Genomic DNA, 19,784 nt, shown 5'->3' with positions numbered 1-19,784 from the left:
CAAGCAGAGCCATGTCTTAGATTGGGGGCTAGAATTACATGGAAGCACAAAATTAATTCATGCATTTATGGTTTTTATATATCTCTGGTTCACCCTAGAGACATCCTTATCATTTTATGTTAGAAAACATTATTGATCACCCCCGTGGGCCTTCACTTCTACTGCCATCAAGTCAATGTTGACGCATAACAACCCTATGGGGGGGGGGGGAGTAGAGCTAGCCCTGTGTCTCTGAGCCTGCAAATCTTCATGGGCTTTTCCTTCCCTTGCATAACTGGCTGGGAGTTTCAAACTAACTGACCTTGAGGTTAGCAGCCCAACGTGTAACTACTATGCATTGATAGTGTCATTAGATTAATTGATAGTATAGAATTAAAAACACTGTTGGGAAAAGTAAATTATAAGAGAATCAGCCAGAATTGTTGACATGTATAAAACTACAAATAACCTTTCTCTCATGGGAGAGATATACCTCGGTCCTTGGTTTCGCATGAGAAAGAAACCACTCTGAATCCTGGTTTGTGATGCAAGTGAGTTTAAGGAAAGTTTGAAGCAGTTTCATGTTTTACATTGAATGGAACACAGGGCAGACAGAGTCAGCGGCATGGTTGTGGGACTGTGGCTCTGGGACTGCAGCCCCTGCCGTGCTGCATTAAGAGAGAGCCAGAAAAAAAACTCTGGCCTTTTCAGGGGTCATGTTGGGGAGGCGTGGCCAACCCCATTGGCTGAATCAAATTCGCCTGGCTCAGATGGGCTAATCCAGGTGTAATTCCCACAGAGGTGTCCTACCCCTTCTTGTCTGGGAGCTTGAATTGAATAATGTCACTCTTCATCCCAGACTAAATATTTTCATCTTTTTCTTTTCCTTTGTTAAGTTTGCCATTGGTTTTTCAATTTTGTTAGTCCTTTCAAAAACTCAACTTCTTGTTCAGTTGAATTTTCCCATTGTTTTTCTGTTTTCCAGTTCATTTATTTATGCTCTGATCTTTATGATTTCTTCTGTTGGATGGTTTACATTTTGCTCTACTTCTAGTTGTTGAATGTGTGTTAATGTGTTGATTTTGGATCTCTCTTCCTTTTTCATGTGTGTATTGAATGTTATAGATTGCCCTCTGATAACTGTTTTTTCTGTGTCCCAAAAGTTCTGGTATAATATGCTATTATTATCATTTGTTTCAAAAAATTCTTCATTTCATCCTTTTTGGGGTCTATTACGCAGTCGTTTTAAACTAGTGTGTTGTTCAGTCTCCATATGTTCATCCTTATATTCCTATTATTTCTATTGTTGATTTCTTGTTTTATAGCATTGTGATCTGAGAAGATGGATTGTAAGATCTCAGTATTTTTGAATTTGTTGAGGCTTGTTTTGTTGCTTAACATGTTCTGTTCTAGAATATGTACCATGTGCCCTATAGAAGAATATATATTGTGTTATTGGGTGGGGTACTCTATATTTATGGTCCTTAGCTCTCCTGTTTCTTTTTTGAGAGTTTTTATTTTCTGATGATGTCTTTCCTTGACACTGCTATGTTGAAGTCTCCTATAGTTATTGATGAGCTGTTCACTTCTGTTTTCAACAATGTACGTATTTTATTGATGTCTTTTGAGGGTCATTCATTGGGCACTTCTATGTTTATTAGGATTATATGTTCTTTATATATTGTTCATTTAATCATTATGTAGTGTCCATATGCTACTTGTTTGGAAATTTATTTGATCAGAGATTACTTTTGCTACTCCTGCCTTTTTATAGTTGCTATTGACTTGTTGGGTTTTCATCATCCTTTAATTTTTTAGTCTTATTGTTGACGTCAGTTTTAATGTGTGTCTCTTCTAGGCAGCATAGAGATGGGTCTTCTTTTCTAATCCAGCCTGATATTCTGTCTTTTGATTAGTGTATTTATCCATTAACATCCAGCATCATTATTGATTTATTTGGGTTTGTTGCTGCCGTTTTGCTGTGATTACGTTTGGTTTCTGTTTTCCTTTTTTGCAGGCGAGGGGTGTTTATTGGTGTCATTGGTCCTACATTTTGTGTTGTTTTTATTTGCTACGTTCATCATATGGGTTGTGGGTTGTGTTGTCCCATGTGGTGCTCTCAGGTTTGCCTGCTGTTGTTGATTCACTGTATCTAGTGACCCAGTTAATATTTCTCTGTAATCCTGGTCCTGTTTTCTGAATTCCTTTAATTTTTCCTTGTATGGAAATACTTTTCTTTCTTTCTCATATTTGAGTAATAATTTAGCTGTATATAGGATTCTTGTTCAACAGTTTTTTTTTCTCTCAGAGCTTTATATGTGTCATTCCATTGTATTTTTACATTCATAGTTTTTGGTGAGAATTCTGAGCTTTTCCTTATCTAATTTCTTCGGGAGGTGACTGTTCTTTTTCCTCTAGCTGTCCTCAGGATTTTCTCCTTCTCCATGACATTGGATAGTTTAACTACAATATGTGGTGATGTGTTTCTTTTGGGATCTATCCTATTTGGGGTTTTCTCAGCCTCTTCAAGAGTTATTTTCTCTTCTTTTTTGTCTTTGGAGGATTTTCTTCATAATTTCTTATATTGTTACTCTACCTATATATTTTTATATCTTCTTCTACCAGGATCCCGATAGGTTGTTTTTCTTACTAATATATACCACGAAATTCTCCAGATTCCTTCACATTTGTTTTCTATTGTTACTCTTGTCAATTGTATTCAGAATGGTTGTCTTTGAGTGAACTGAATAGATTCTTACTCATCTTTAGCCTAATTCTGTTATCTCATTGTTTGTCTTCTGGAATTCCTTTTTGTGTAAGGATTTTAGGTTTTCAATTTTTCCATCGTTCATTTGCCTGCCACCCACTTTTCTTGGTAGAGCCTGGACATCATTGTGAATTCCACAGCAGGCAGATGCACGGTCCTTTCTTCAGAGTACTTACTCCATTGGGTTTGGGTGGTTTTCTATTGTTTGTGTTTGTTTTTCTTGTTGTTTGTTTGTTGTGGTTGACTGTTGTTTCTCTGGCATCGTGGTACAGCTTTTGGTGGTGTGTGGGTCTTGGTTACCGAGGTATTTGACTGTTTAGTGATGTGGGAGAAGTTCACTAGTAGCTGTATAATATATGGTGGTCAAATGGAGTAAAGAGGAGAGAGATAGGTAATTGGGAAAACTGTGGGAAGGAAAAGGGAGGGAATAAAGTAAAAGTTATGATAGTGATGATAAGCAGCTTTCGATCGAAGCTTAGAAATTTGTAAAAATAATGGGGAAATGTACTTTAAGAGGGGTAATCAGAATTAATACGTTCCACTGAAATATATTTCATGAGAAAAAAAGAGGGAGAACAGAAACTGAAAATGAATGGAATTGCAAGAAAAGAAGAGACAACAGTCTAGATGTGGCCTGGGTATGGCTACTAATGTACATGATTAGAGCAATGTGAAGGCGGGCATCTCAGTGCACTCAGAGGAGAAAAAAAGAAAAGAAGAAAATTCCTTGTTTGGGTAGATGACCTGGAATCTAAACATTTGCCTGTTTTTGCCTGAGGGAAATGGGTATTCTGAGGAGGATAGGGCCACATCAGAAGAAACCACTGGATAAGGAAGTGGGAGAGAATCCAAAAATATGAGAGTATTGTAATAGAAAAAAAGTACAGAAATGGAACAATACAAAGTAGAAAATAAAGGTGTCCGTGGGTGGTAAACCTGCTCTTTGATAGTGTTATTTGATATTAGTCGTGCCATATGGGCTAAGTGGGACAAGTGTTTGGGGAGGGCACTGGAGCTCAAAGGACGGTGAGAAGAAAAAGCAAACTATAGCAAAGCCAAGGTTAAATTGGGTCCTGATTATATCTGCACCAGGCTGCCCACAGAGAGCTGTCTCCCTGAGGCCAGCCAGATAAGAGGTTCAGATGGTTGGGTTGCCACAAAGACTGAGAAAATTTGGCTGTGCCATGGAGGCATGGGGCTCTCGGAAGTGCTTCCGTGCCAGTGGCAAAGGAGCCTGTCAGCAGGTGTTACTGCTCTCCTAGATTAAGAAATGTAGGTCTGCTTTTCTTATGGTCAGAGAGTGCAGGATCTCTCTTGTAGTAAACTTCCTTTGAGAGTTGCAGTGGAGGTCTTCCTGTACTTCTGATCTGACAGCCTCTGATCTTGTCTCTCTACTTCTCTGATTACTTCCTTGATACAGAGAATTGTTTACTATTGAAGAAGTCCCATTTGCCTACTTTTTTCTTTCTGTGTTTGTGCTTTTAATGTCATATCTAAAATACCATTGTTGAGAACTGGGTTCTTAAATTTTGTCTTTATGTTTGTTCTAAGAGTTCCTTTTCAAGTTGTGGTTTAGTCTTCCTATGTTGTGAAGCACGAATCCAGTGTCCTGCATTGCATATGCTCTGTTTGTCTGAGCACTGCTTATAGAAGAGGCTGTTTCTTTCCTGTGTAATGGATTCACTGTTGAAAATGGATGTCTGTAGATGAGATTTTTCTGGATTCTCATTTCTATTACTTTTGGCTATATGGCTATCCTTTTACTATTACTAGATTGGTTATTGTAGCTTTATTGTATTTTTTATGTTGATATTTGTGAGCGTCTACTGACTTTAGTCTCTTTTTTCAAGAGTTCATTGGCTGTTTTGAGCCCTTTGTAAGTCCCATGTAAATTTGTGTAGTGACTTTTTCATTTATCCAAAAAGTATTGGAGTTTCAATATACATTTCATGGAATATATAGATCACTTGAGTAGTATAGACATCTTAATATTATAAAATTTCCAATACTTGGCTATTGGATGTCTTCTTATGATTTAGTTTATTTTTGCAGTGTTTTATAATTTTCAGTGTATAATTGTTCATCTTTGTGATTTAGTTTAATCCTATATATTTTATTATTTTAGATGCTATTGTAAATGGATTAAAATTTTTCCCATTTATTTATTGCTGTTGTATAGGAGAAAATTTTTGTGTTTATTTTGGACCCTACAATATTGCTGAACTATTTATTAGCTCTAGTAGCTTTCTTATGTTTTCTCTGTGATTGTCTCTGTATAGAATCATATCAACATTGGTAGATTTCTTTCTTTCTTTCTCCCTTCCTTCCTTCCTTACTTTGATACGTTTCATTCCCTAATTACGCTGTATAGAACTTCAGTACAACATTGAGTAGCAATGGTGAAAATGAACATCCTTGTCATATGGCGATCTTGGGAAAATATTCCATCTTTCACCATATAGTCTGATGTTCTTACCGGACATTGAGTGTACCCAACACATTGTTACGCATGCACAAAGGATCAAAGTGTTACCTCTTCCCACTTGAGAGCTGTGGTCACTTGTTGATTGGACTTTTGTTACCATACAATTTTCAAAGATTCAGTTTTAGAAGTGGATTGCCAAGCATTTTTTCCTTAGTCTAGAAACTCTGCTGAAATCTCTTCAGCAATTTTATTGTTGTTATATTGTTCAGGGTCATCAAACAGTGAAAGGAAGCACTGCTTGTCCTGCATCTTCCTCACAATCATTTTTATGAGTTTGAGTTCTTTCCTCCAGGCACTGTATCAATCTTCCTGAGAGTCCTTTCACGTCTTGCTTTAAGATCTATTACATGTGAAACTGATTTTGTTAGCAATTGTACAATACTGCTTGATGTAATTGAACTATCAAATGGTATGATGGCTGGATCAGCTTCTAATAAAACGGTCTGAAAACAAAATGATTTATTACATCTGACTAGAGATGCCTTTAGCCCTGTCCTCCTGACTAGTATATCTTCACTTAGAATGAAGATTTTTACATTTTCAGGGGGAATAGGAGGTGTTTTTTTTGCCATATTTTTGTTGAAGAAGTATTAAAAAAATCATTTTATTGGGGGCTCATACAACTCTTACCACAATCCATACATCCATTCATTGTGTCAAGCACATTTGTTGAAGAAGAATTTTTCTGAAACTTTGAGTTTCCTTTTCCAGACTTCAGGTAATTTTCTGTCACACATGCACTGATTATCATTCTGCTACAGACTGCCCAGATCTGTCTTTTCAAAGCAAAGAGACTTCCAGGCTTTGCCTATAGTCCCTCTTTCAGTATGGTGCCCTGGGAAACTTCAGGCAGTAAGCTGGGACAGCGATATGGTTAACTTACATGTTTTCTATTGTCCCCCAGCCCCACTAGGTTATCTATCTTCTGTTGTCTGAGGTCTACTATTTAAAACTGTTACTTGCTATATTTTCTGCTTCCTTCTTTCTTTGATTCAAAAAAGAGAATAAATTTGTTTCTGGTTAGACTGTCTTGTATGAAAATTTATCCACCCACCCCCCCTCAAACCTAGGATTCATTTTGAGAGTTAGGTTTTGCATCACCTTTGTGGAGCCAAGATTCTCCCATAATATAATCATAATAAAATTAACTCCTTCATGAGATCTTTTATGAGTTGCCAAGCAGTTGTGGGAAGATTGGGGTGGAGTGTGAGTTCCTTAATCCCAGCCCAGCCTTGATACAATTGACAGGAAAATTCCTCAGGGGTGTGCCCTACTCATATTTAAGCTGACTCTGTGAGAAGGCTTCTTCCTTCTTGTAGATGGATTTCAATCCTGCATCAGTCTCCACAGCCTCTGGTTCTGTGGACTTGAGCCTGTGGCCTGCTCTATGCTTGCAAACCCTATTGCCTGCCAAATCTTGAATTCATGCCACTGTTTAGCCTAATCGCAACCTGTTGACCATGGATTCACTGACCTCTATCTCCACCTGTGATCTTCCTGCTTCATCATCCTGCTTCCTGATTCACCAGCCCAGGAATTAGCTTAGTCAGGAAGAACCTCAGCTTGACATATGACCCAATGACTTAAATCAGGCATTTTACAACTGTATCGTGTTTTTTTGGGATATAAACTTATATATATATAGATATACATATAAATTAATATATATATAACAATATACACACATATACATAATCATTAGTTTTGTTTCTCTAGAGACCCTAGCGTAATACCTTTGGTAACAGCAGTGGTTTTAGAGAAACACAATCATAAAGATAAGTGTCTACATTGTTTTCTAAAATTTGATTAGACCTTAAGGCCCCAGTTAGTATAGAAGAACCTGTCACCACTAGTTTAAGAGGGTCCTGTTAACCCATGGTTTGAGGTAGCAAAGCCAATACACAAAATGTTGTCATCAGTAGAAGAAACGGTGAGAAGTGAGGCCCTGGATAACCATCTGTCTGATATAGTTCTCCAGTTTTCCCAGGGTGCAATGTTTGGGGAAGTGGATTGTTGGATGCATTTGCAATAGACCGTCTGGTAAAGAAGCGCTCAAGGCTTTAGAGGCACAGCTCAAGTGCTGCTTTAAAGACCCAAGTTTCTTTTTGTGACGTGAAAGAAAGTTTTATCTTTTCTACAGGAAGAGATGATATTGCTGAAAAGCAAACCCAGAGTCTTATCACAAGAGCGGCAGAATCACAGTGCCATTTGAGCCCTCGAGCTGGAATGCTGTCTGTTGTCAAAGTGAGGGCACTGATGAGGGGAAAAATAGCATGCCACATTTGGGGTGGGCATAAATGAGCAGATAATCAGGAAGATGGGTACTCTGAACCCCTAAATTCATTGAGTCAAGTGAGCCAACAGTACCCAATCTCTCATCTGAGGAGACTAATCCTTTATCAGTAAAACCATAGCTCCTTTTACTCACAATTGAGATTAGCCCAATGCCACTTGCTGATATGGAACCTTGGCCTATATTTGGAGCATTAGCTAAGGCAGATGCTTTACTTTATTGAGAGAGTTTTTAAATTTTTATTTTGTTGAAAGTTGCCAGGAAACATCTCACCTATTATTGCATTTAGACCTACAAGTAGACTTAAGTTTCAATAAATCAAATATAAAATTCAGCTGGGATACAGGTACAGTATACTCCTAAAGAATTGCAAGAACTTTCTAATATGTACACACAAAAACCTGGAGAATATGTGTGTGTGTGGAAAGTGTTGAAAGGAATATAAGGTTAGATTACCCTGGGGCTTTTGATACAAGGCCACTAATACTATACGCATGGACTTCTGTAGCTTGGAATACATAGAAATGAATTTGACTATACCTGGAGATGAGACGATGGAAAAGCTTAATATCAGCAGCTAATGTCAGGGCAGGGGCTGACATTAGCTGCTCATATTTAAGTTCAGATGAAGCTGCAGAAAATTAAAATAAACCCACAAGAGCTCCAAATGGCCTTGATTCATTCTGAATTCCACCTGAATTTCGAGAACATCTCAAGAACAGATTTGCAACATTCAATAGTAATGTCAGAGGACCTGATGAGCTGTGGGAGGACATCAAAATCATCATTCATGAAGAAAGCAAAAGGCCATTAAAAAGAAAGAATGAAAATATCAAAGTACATGTCAGAGGAGAAACTTGCTCTTAATCATAGAGTAGCTAAAGCAAATGGGAAAAAATGATGGAGTCAAAGCTCTAAATAGAACATTTCAAAGGGCAGCTTGAGAAGACAGTCATGTATTATAATGAAATGTGCAAAGAAGGGGGAAGTGCAGAGTGGAGACCCAAGGCCCAAGTGTCGACCACTGGAGATCCCCTCACAGAGGGATTTAGGAGAGGAGATGGGTCAGTCAGGGTGCGATGTAGTACTGATGAAGAACACAGCTTTCCCCCAGATCCTGGATGCTTCCTCCACCCAATTACCATGATCCGAATTCTACCTTGCAGGACTGGATAGGGCAGAGGTTGTACACTGGTGCATATGGGAGCTGGAGGCACAGGGAATCCAGGGGGGATGATACCTTCAGGACCAGGGGTGTGAGGGGCGAGGCTGGGAGAGTGGAGGGTGAGTGGGTTGGAAAGGGGGAACTGATTACAAGGATCTACATGTGACCTCTTCCCTGGGAGAGGGACGGCAGAGAAGGGGGGAAAGGGAGACTCCGGATAGGGCAAGATATGACAAAATAACAATCTGTGGATTATCAAGGGCTCATGAGGGAGGGGGGAGTGGGGAGGGAGGGGGGTTAAAAAGAGGACCTGATGCAGAGGGCTTAAGTGGAGAGCAAATGCTTTGAGAGTGATTAGGGCAAAAAATGTACGGATGTGCTTTATACAATTGATGTATGTATATGTGTGGATTGTGATAAGAGTTGTATGAGCCCCTAATAAAATGTTTTAAAAATATGTTTAAAAAAAAGAAAACTGAAAGGAAGAATAAACTCAGTGTATCTTAAACTGAAAGAACTGAAAAAAAGCTTCTAGTCTCGAGTTGCAATCTTGAAAGATTATATGGGCAAAATATTGACTGATGCAGGAAGCATCAAATGATGATGGGAAGAATATACAAAGTCACTTTACCGAAAGTAATTAGTTGAAATGCTTCCATTTTATGAGATAGCATATGAGCAAGATCCAATGGTCTGAAGAGACAAGTTCAAGCTGCATTGAAAGAATCAAAAACAAGGATTCAGGAATACACACCGGAACATTTAAATAAGCTGATGAAGAACTGGAAGCATTTACTTATCTACACCAAGAAATTTGGAAGATAGTTACTTGGCTCACTGACTGGGAAACATATATATTTGTGCTCATTCTAAAGAATGGTGACATAACCAAATGTTCAAATTATAGAACGATATCATTGATATCACATGCAAGCAAAATTTTACTAAAGATCATCCAACAACAGTTGCAGCAGTTACATTGACAGGGAGCAGCCATAGGTGCAGGCCAGATTCAGAAGAGGACATGGAACAAGAGCTGTTAGCTAGATCTTGATTCAGAGTAGAGAATACCAGGAATATATTTACTTGGGCTTTATTCACTATGTAAAGGCCTTCACCTGTGTGGATCATAAAACCTATGGATAACCATGGAAAGAATGGGAATTTGAAGAATACTTCATTGTGCTCCTGTCGAACTTGAACACGGATCAAGAAGCAGTTGTGTGAACAGAACAAGGGAATATTGTTTGGTTTAATATCAGTAAAGGTGTGTGGTAGTTACATAATCTGTTGTCAATGTGAGACAAGAGTGAAGGGGTGGAGTTTAGCCAGTCAATCAGGTCAGCTAGATGACCTCACTTGGAGGCACTAAGGAGATAAATAACTTGCTGGAGGCTGGACACACATTGACTCCCTGCAAGACATTCCTGTTGAGAAGACACATGGAGCTACGCTAGAGCCCTGGAATTGAAGGAGACCCATACCAGTGTTGAGATGCTTCTACTGGATCCACAAGACTTTCCACCCACTGGACTGTAATTTTCCTGTATTCATCATCTTTGTATGTGTTTCATGAATCTGAAGAGGAATTTATAGATTGGTATCAGACATATAGGCTAAAATCGGACTTATGGACTTGATCTGGACTGGGCTGGAATGTTTTCTTGATCTGTACTGAGCATTATTCAATTGCTCTTGTATATAAAATACTTTATTATATACATTATGTCACTGGATTTGTTTTTCTAGTCTACCTAGACTAACACAAGGTGTATGTCAGGGCTGCATCCTCTTACCATACTTAGTCTATTTGTATGTTGAGTTGATCTTCAGAAATCTTGGATTATATGAAGAATTTAGCATCAGGATTGGAGGAAGACTTATTAATAACCTGTAATATGCAAATGACACAACCTTGCTTGTTGAAAGTGAGAAGGACTTGAATCACTTGCTGATGAAGATCAAGAATTGCAGCATTTGATATGGATTACAACTCAATATAAAGAAATTAAAAAATCCTTACAACTTGACCAATAGGTAACAGGAGAGAGAAAAGATTGGAATTGTCAAGAATTTCACCATGCTTGGTTTCACAATCAGTGCTGCCAAGACCACTTTAGTGTGTTGAAAAGCAAGGATGTTACGTAGAGGACTAAGGTGTACGTGACCCAAGCCATGGTATTTTCATTTGTGTCATATGCATTTGAAAATTAGAAACATTGAATAAAGAAGACCGTAGAAAAATCAATAGCTTCGAATTGTGGTGTCAGCGATGAATGTTGGAAGTCCCCTAGACTGCTGAAGTGTAAACTGATCTGTCTTAGGGCAGCAGTGCCAGAATGATCCTTAGGGCCAAAGAATGGCAAGACTTCATCTTACATACTTTGGACATGCCGTTAGGAGATACCAATCTCTGCAGAAGGACATCTATGCTTGGTAACATGGAGGGGCAGGAAAATAGAGGAAGCCCCTCTAGTAGATGGATTGACACGTGGCTAGAACAATGGCCACGTCATAGGAACATTTGTGAGGCTGGCTCACAACAGAGCACTGTTTTGTTCTGTTGTGCACATGGTCACTGTGAGTACAAAGTGACTTGATGGTTCCTAAGAACAAACATCTAAACCATCCACTTGTTACGTCACTTTTCCTGAGAGCAAGGCTATTCACATCCCTGGTCGATGGTCAGTCAGGATTCACCAGACACTTAAATCACATGTGGGGGGGGGGTTGCAAATGGATTTTGGCCTTTCACCATCATCCATAGCATTCTGCAAACTGGTGCTCAATTCTTTGCTCTAATGACATTCCCTCTTCTGGTCTTATTGTTTACAATCCTAGGATCACGTAGGCCTGATGGGCTTATTCTGTGTGGATTTCCCTGACACCTCCTTTACCTGTCTGCTTTTTGAAAAACACGACTTAAAGACCCCAGATAGTATTCTTTCAGATAACAGGACATCACTTGGATTTTTCTCCTAGTTTGCTCTAGTACCCAGTGATCTCTAATGAGGGCAAGTATCGAATAGGGACATATCACAAGAACTTAGATTGAGACTTATGATTAAGTATGAGCTCAAAATTCATCTATATGTCTATGATTTACATACGTCCCAATTCACTTTAGAGACAAAAATATCATTTTTGTAGGCACCATTATAATTCATCCCCTTTGGGTATATGGTAATAGAAAGCAGTTTTTAAGTTCAGTGAAGAAGCAATCAGGATGGTCATATCATCCTATGTATTTTTCATCCACAACAATGTGCTTTGATTAATAAGGTCCCTGAGGACTGTTGTGAACTTTATGAATCACTAAATCACATCATTTTGAGACTCATTTCAGAGGCACACTTCTTTGAAACTGTAAACTTACTGTTTGTTTTTGTTTTGTCATTAACAACAGTTGTACTTTTTCTCTACTGAATGCAATGCTTCATTGCAGTGACCACAGACAAGATGAATAGGTGTACAGAGGAGGTTATTCACTTCCAATGCAGGTGAGAAAGGAACAAAACACTTACAGGGTTGCTCATAAATACCCAAGCAAAGGGGTTACCGGCTCAAGCTCTGTGGGTCAGCAAGAGCAGCTACCCCAGTTAAGTGCCCAGATTCATTCCATTCCTTAACTAGCATCCTGCCCTCAAAACTCAGCTTTCCTTGCTCTGTGGGCTAGAAAGTCCAACCCTCTGTCTTATGCTGCGTCTCCTGATGCGGCTGCTGCTCCTCTGCCACTCCTCAGTTGTCCGAACTATTTTCTGGATCAAGGAAATTCATTGTCTGGCTCACTCCTGGCTCTTGCTGGTAGTGAGATTTCCCTCTTCTGCTTCTTAGAGGTCTCCTATCTAGCAGAATGGCCATCGCAAGAAACTTGGTAACAGTTAATTCTTGGTGAATTCTATCTGACTAGACACATGGAGAAAAAGTTTGTTTCTTGGGCACTGCAGAGACTTTGTAGACGATTCACATGAAATAATTCAGTGCAGTTGTATGACGCTTTGTTCTTGGTGCCTCAAGTCAGTTCTGACTCACAGCAACCTGTGTACAACAGAACAGAACGAAACACTTCTTCGGTCCTGTGCCATCCTCACTATTTTGTTGTTTCTGTTCATTGTAGTCTATCAGTCCATCTTGTTGCAAATCATCTTCCTTTTTGAGTTTTCCCCTTTATCAAGCGTGATGTCCTTTTGCAGCCACTGGTCTGATAAGGCTTTTTTTTGCCTATACTTCTTCAGAGAGAGATTTGCTTGATCTTTTCATAGTCCGTGGTACTTTGAACATTCTTTGCCAAAACCATAATTCAGCCACATCAATTCTTCTCTTATTATTTGTCTAGCTTTTGTATGCATATTTGGCGATTGAAAATGCTATGGCTTGTCAAAGTGGCATGCTTGCAATTCACTTTGAAGAAGTTTATTGCAGCGGATTTGCTGAATGCAGATTTCTTCTTTGATTTCTTCACTGCTACTTCCATCAGGATTGACTCTAGAACCAAGTAAAATGTAGTAGTTGGCAACTTCGTTATTTTTTATCATGAGCTTATCTAGAAGGATTTGTTTTATAATCCTTACCAAAGGCTGCTGTCCTTGATCTCTGTCAGTAAGTTCTTCAAGTCCCCCTAGTTTTCAGCAAGCAAAATTGTGTCGTCTCCATGTTAGTAAGTTAATTGTTAGTAAGTTTTTCTCCACCTTAACGCCAAGTTCTTCTTAGCCTATCTTCAAAGTAAGGGAATCCTGTCTAGTGTAAAACCAGGAAAGATGTGCAAAGGGTTCTGTCTTTTCACCATACTTCTTAAGTCGGTGTGCTGGGAAAATAATCCAAGAACAGTCAGGACAAAGGCATTTTTATACCTTCTTGTCATGTTTGCGTTACTGCGAGAGGCTGTTGCAGACTGAGGCAGGAGCAGTAAGATGTAGTACTTGGATGAGGGCTGAACAGAAGAAAGGATCAGAGCAAATGGAAGCTTTTACATTTGTGTGAAGACTATGCCTTGTACAGTAGCATACCACAAGAAGGCTTTCAGCGTGTGAGAAGAAGATGATCATTATCTGACTTTTGTTTTATAAGAATTTCAGTGGTTGGTGTGTTGAAAATATATGGTGGACAGAGCAGAGTAAGCCAAGCATGGCCTTTATGAAATTCGCTAGGGACCATGGCAACAATCCAGGTGATAGACGATAGCTTAGAGTCTTGCTTAAGCCTTAGGCTGAAGATGGTAGCAGTGAGGGTTAAGTAGTCAAATTTTGGATATATATTTTATGGTACTGTTAGGCTGAGTTTTCTAGAGGAACAAAACCAGTGACAGTCATGTATACATAAGAAATAATATTATACCAAGAATGACTTTTATATCAATAAAGTAGCCCAGTGCAGTCCAACTCATGTCTGTGTCAGTTCCCAGTGCGAACCCCATCCCTACTCACCCTTCTGGCAGTCAGTTGATGAAACTGCAAAATGAAGTAGGAAGCAGGGAGACCATAGGCTGGTAGGTGCAGCAGTGTGTGGATCCTGAGTCAACAGGAACATGACAGCATACTGACAGCTCCCGGGGACAATCAGCAGAATGGCCAGGAACCAGATGCAGAATCCAGGAAATGCAGAAGTCACAGGGATAGAAGAGACAGAGACAGTTCTCCACAGTATCTCATTTAAAAAGCCTATGCCTTGATGGAGACATCATTAGGCTTTGTCCTGATTCAGAGGTTGAACTTCAGTAATCCTTTCCTACAGTCGCATCAAGTTGATATAAAATCTAAACATCACATAGAGCCATTGGAATTTTCTTTCTTTATTGTACTAAATTTTTATTGTCAATTAGGTCTAAAGATAGATCGTATTTTATATTCAATAAATCATATAATTCAACTCAACCAATGCAATCTCTTCAATTTGCCATCACTTATCCTGCTCTTGTACTTCTTATTTCCATTCCTCCTTTATTCCTAACTCTCTAAACTCTGTGTTTGGCTAAATGCTGTCCTTTCAATTTTAAATGTAGGTGGATTCAATTCCAGGCCTGAAGAGTGAGGGCCATAGTCTTGGGGCTTCCACCAGTGTCTGTGTGACCAGTGAGCCTGGTCTCTTTTGTGATTTTGGATTCTGTTTCACAATTTTCTCCACCCAGGGCCTTCTAATGTGATCCTTTCCAGAGTACGTGGTAGTGGTAACCAGGCACCATCTAGCTCTTTTCTCGGGGTTTTGGAGACTGACATTTACACGGTCCATTAGTCCCATTGGACTCATTATTTCTGTGCTTCTTTCGTCTTTTGTTTTCTTCATTCTTTTCTTCTCTGGATAGGGAGAGACCAATAATTTCACTTTAGATGACTGCTCACAAGCTTTTAAGACCTTAGTACAGTGGTTCTCAACCTTCCTAATGCCGTGACCCTTTAATACAGTTCCTCATGTTATGGTGACCCTACTATAAAATTATTTTCATTGCTACATCATAACCGTAATTTTGCTAGTTATGAATTGGGTGACCCCTGTGAAAGGGTCGTTTGACCCTCCTCCCCCGGGGGTTGCGACCCACAGGTTGAGAAGCACTGCCCTAGTAGCTATTCCTCAATTATACAGAGAGCATTGTTCGAGTGAATTATGCTGTGCCAGTTGACCCCTATGTTCCCAGAGATGCCCCATGCCCGGTGACTCATCCCTCAAGGTTTTGGTGATATCTGAGAAGTTTCTTATGTATCCTTTCCCACTGTCATAGATATACTTGCAGCACAAGTCAGTACACATGTATAAATATCCTCTCTGAATTCATTAGTATATTCCCACTCCCCTTTTACCCAGTCAGCCTGGGTGTCGATGTATACTTGTAGATCCCCACTGGGATTTAAAAAAAAATCATTTTATTGGGGGTTCTTACAGCTCTTGTAACAATCCATACATCAATTGTATCAAACACATTTGTACATAAGTTGCTATCATCATTTTCAAAACATTTTCTTTCTACTTGAGCCCTTGGTATAAGCTCCTCTTTTTTCCCTCCCTTATCACTCCCACCCTTGTGAATCCTTTATAAATTATACATTGTTATCTTCATAGCTTACACTGACCGCTGTCTCCCTTCACTCATGTTTCAGTTGCTCACCCCGCCGGATGAGGATGGGTGTGTGTGTGTGTGTGTGCGGTTATTTGTCGATCATTGCGATCGGTTCCCCTTTCTTCCCCTCCTTCCCCCTGCCCCCTGGTATTGCTACACCCATTACTATACTGAGGGGTTTTCTGTCTTGGATTCCTTGTGTTCAGAGCTCTTATCTGTAGCACTGTCATGCTCTGGTCTAGCCAGATTTATAAGGTAGAACTGGGGTCATGATAGTGGGGACAGGGGGAGGGGGTGGGGGTAGGCACGGGGCGGGGTAGGAGGAGAAAACATTAAAGAACTAGAGGAAGGTTGGGTGTTTTGTTGATGTTGTACTGCACCCTGGCCGACTTGTTTCTTCCTTGTACCTTTCTGTGAAGGGTTGACCATCTGTCTACAAATGAGCTTTGTGTCTTCACTGCATTCACACAGATTTAATTGTTTGCCTTGGGCAATCTGATGCTGATACCAAGGACACCACGTGATCACACAGGCTAGTGTGCTTCATCCATGTGGCCTTTTCTGCTTCCCTCCTAGATGACTGCTTGTTTAACTTCAAGTCTTTAAGACCCCGAACACTGTATCTTTTGATAGCCAGCACCATCAGTTGTCTTTACCATATTTGCTTATACACCCACCTTTTCTTCAGCAATCATGTCAAGAAGGTGAGCATCACAGAATGCCAGGTTATTAGAACAAAATCTTGCTTTGAGGGAGTACTTGAGTAGAGACCCAATGTCTATCTGCTTCTTTAATACTTAACGTTTAAATATATGCACATAGCCCTATATCCCTATTGTTATACATATATTTACATATGTACTTGCCTATATTTATACCTCTATAAATATCTTTTATCTTCTAGTTCTTTCCTCTATTTCCTTTTACTTTCCTCCTGTCCCACTATCATGTTCAACCTTCATTCAACTCTTAGTAATTCTTGACTACATTACACTTCATCAAACCCCACTGGGATTTTTTAATGGATTGGGGTGAACTTTTTTTCTAAAAGCTTTCTCTTTGCAGAGTTGGAAAACTGAAAGAAGATTATATTGACACTGCATTTAATTTTCTGGAAAGTGATTTTAAAATTTTAATATAGTTTTTAGCAAAAGCTTGCATAGATTTAAACAGTGTAAAATGATTTCAGAATCAGTATGACATTTAATATGATGATGAACTTTTATATTCAAGTTTTTAATAGTAAGGAAAGTTTATATTTTCAGTATTAATGTATAGTGACATCTAAATATAAGCCTTCCTGTGAATATTTAAAAATATATTTTCATCAGCATATACTTCATATATCATACAATATAGTTATTCAGTCATACGAAGATATTACCACAATCAATTTCAGAACATTTTCTTTTTGAATCATTGTTAGCTTCCCATTTTCATCAATTCTTTCTTTCCTTCCCCTTGGACACTCTTGTTGAAGGCTCCACAGAGCCACCTCTCCTGGATTTCATATACAGAAAATCCTACAAAACACAAACAGGAAACAAGAACCCCCCACACCAAAAAAAAAAGCCAAACCAAAATATACCAAAAAAATACAACAAAAACACAAGGACTGGACAAACATAGTAAAACTTCATTCAAAAAGGAAGCAGAACATTTTAAAACTGAAATTTTCAAATGGACCAAAAGAGAAATCAAATAAGAAGGCATTACATTTTAATCTAACTACATCTGCCATGATTGATTTGTAAGCTCCCCGTCTGATAGCATGATAGCAGGCTATTTACACCCCGCTGCTATGGTCAGGGGGGGATCTTGTAAATATTTTAAATGCCTAGATTATTTAGAAACATGTATAGATGACAACAGAAAAATTATTTTGTTTAGAATCAAATATATATTAAAACATAAATTAGGAGCATTTTGCAAAATAACACTGATTCTAGGTACTATAATTGAACTCAAATTTTTACAGCAGGAATTTAGAAATATTTGATTCAGCTTCAAATTCTTTCTTGACCATTTAATTTATTGTTTAACATTTTCACATGAAGAGAAGTTTTTTCTTACCAAATTCCTTTTCTGGGAGGAACTGCTAAATTCTATTCCAAACCATAATGCCATAAAGTTGAGTTCTCTTATATAGCAAACAGCCTCATCTTTCTCCTGTAGCGTGATTGATGGGTTTGAACCACCTATCTTGCCATAAGCAGTCCAACCCTGAACCCAGTGGTTCTCAACCTTCCTAATGTCGCGATCCTTTAATACAGTTCCTCATGTTGTGGTGAACCCCCAACCATAAAATTGTTTTCGTTGCTACTTTGTAACTGTCATTTTGCTACTGCTATGAATCTGGCAACCCCTGTGAAAGGGTCATTCGACCCCCAAAGGGGTCACAACCCACAGGTTGAGAAATGTTGCCTTAACCCATTATGCTCTCAGTTGTGTTTTTTCTTCTTTTTCCTAGTATGTCCCCAGTTCACCTTTATGTATGTATTGGAAATCAATATTAAGCATAACCTTCAGTTGCTCTTTTGAACCAAAAATGTTTCTATACTTTTAGATTTTGTCTTTCCATTTTATTAACAGTTGGATCTTAAGACTTTAGTATATGTTACTAGAATTTTTAGCTTTAGAATGGTTGGAAGAGCAGAAATGAAAACAGGGAGTGGGAAGTGCACCAGTAGTTTTCCATTAAAAAAAATTCATGCATATTGCCTATGGATGGAGATGAAGTGATTGATGATTATAGTAACTGCTTATTACATTATTACTTGCTTGGTCAAATTACATCAGAAATGGGGTAGCTAATTAGCTTGCATACCATTTTGAAATCTTTGTAAGTCATTCTTATGTTGTTAGCTAACTACCTATGTACTGACTTTTGTATGTTGAAACTTGTAGTTTAGTGCTGAAAAATCACTTTTGGAGTAAGTCAAGAAAGAAACTCACTGCATACTCAACCTGATTTTTCCCAAGTGCCACAGAGTCATGCTGATATTATGAATTATTATACATCCCTTACATTTTTAATGTAGTTGGTTAGTAATTGCTGGTTGTAGGTAAATTGGCCGTCCATACCTGGGAACAGCTTGTATTTCTCATGCTAACCAGAGGGCTCAGCAGTTTGCACCCATCAGCTGATGCACTCAAGCAAGAGGAGGCTTCCTAGTGCCACAGAGTGTGATAGTCTGAAGCCCATGGGAGCAGTGCTATCTTGTTCTATAGGGTAGCTATGAGTCAGAATTGACTCAGCAGTGAGTTTTTGGTTTTTTTTGTGTGTGTGCTATTTTTGGCTAAATACAGATTTATGTTTATGTGCAAGATTTTTTTCCCCATTGCCTTAACATATCATTTATGTAGGAGAAGATTATACTTTGACTTTGTAAAAGAATATATTTTTTGTTGTTAGCTTTTTAGTTGGAGAAGGAGCCTACAGATGGGCACTAGATCATGGGATATCCTCTTGCCCTCCTAACATCATGAATACAAGTGAGTAAAAAACTTAAAAAAAATTAAACATATGATTATATATACCTGAAAGCATTGCATTGCTTCTGTTAAGATTCAGATATTAAAAATGTTCACAGAAGGAAGTGTGTAAGTTGAAATAAGTACAGTTAAAGATAGATAAAAATTATTTAAGTCACCTTTATAGTCCTGAGTTGCTGCCACTACCATTGCTTTCTGATGATTTTATAAAAGCATTACTTAATAATTACTGACAAAACCTTAACACCATTCCCAAAGAAAGGGAGAGAAAAAGCATATGTAACTACCATTGAGCTGAGGAAAGACTTTTCTGAGTGCAGAAGGAACGAAAAAGAATGACTATATAAGAGTTAAAACTGAAAAATTCTTGTCGCAAAGATATCACTGCTGTTAAGTGTATAGTGAAAAAAAAAAAACAATGCCCTGAGGGCACGAATATAAGTTGGCAAGGATTTTGGAGGGCAGTTTAAGTATAAATCAAATCCTTAAATATGCTTTACTTCTAGCAACTTTTATTTGGAAATCTCGATAGTTGTTCAGTGAGCATTACTA

The 19,784-nt window shown here is 38.6% G+C and overlaps 1 protein-coding gene across 1 annotated transcript in view; it reads left to right on the top strand.

Moving 5' to 3' along the window:
* TASP1 (taspase 1) overlaps positions 1-19,784 on the top strand; it is a 312,710-nt gene that overhangs the window by 73,698 nt on the left and 219,228 nt on the right. The window contains exon 7 of the mRNA XM_075564008.1: positions 19,153-19,232. Within this exon, the coding sequence (XP_075420123.1) occupies positions 19,153-19,232 (80 nt within the window). The remainder of the gene's footprint in view (positions 1-19,152; positions 19,233-19,784) is intronic.

The sequence above is a fragment of the Tenrec ecaudatus genome, chromosome 12 (assembly GCF_050624435.1).
Source record: "Tenrec ecaudatus isolate mTenEca1 chromosome 12, mTenEca1.hap1, whole genome shotgun sequence".
Classification (NCBI taxonomy): domain Eukaryota; kingdom Metazoa; phylum Chordata; class Mammalia; order Afrosoricida; family Tenrecidae; genus Tenrec; species Tenrec ecaudatus.
Note: the sequence above shows the minus strand (reverse complement) of the source record. Positions and strands in the feature narration are given on the sequence as shown.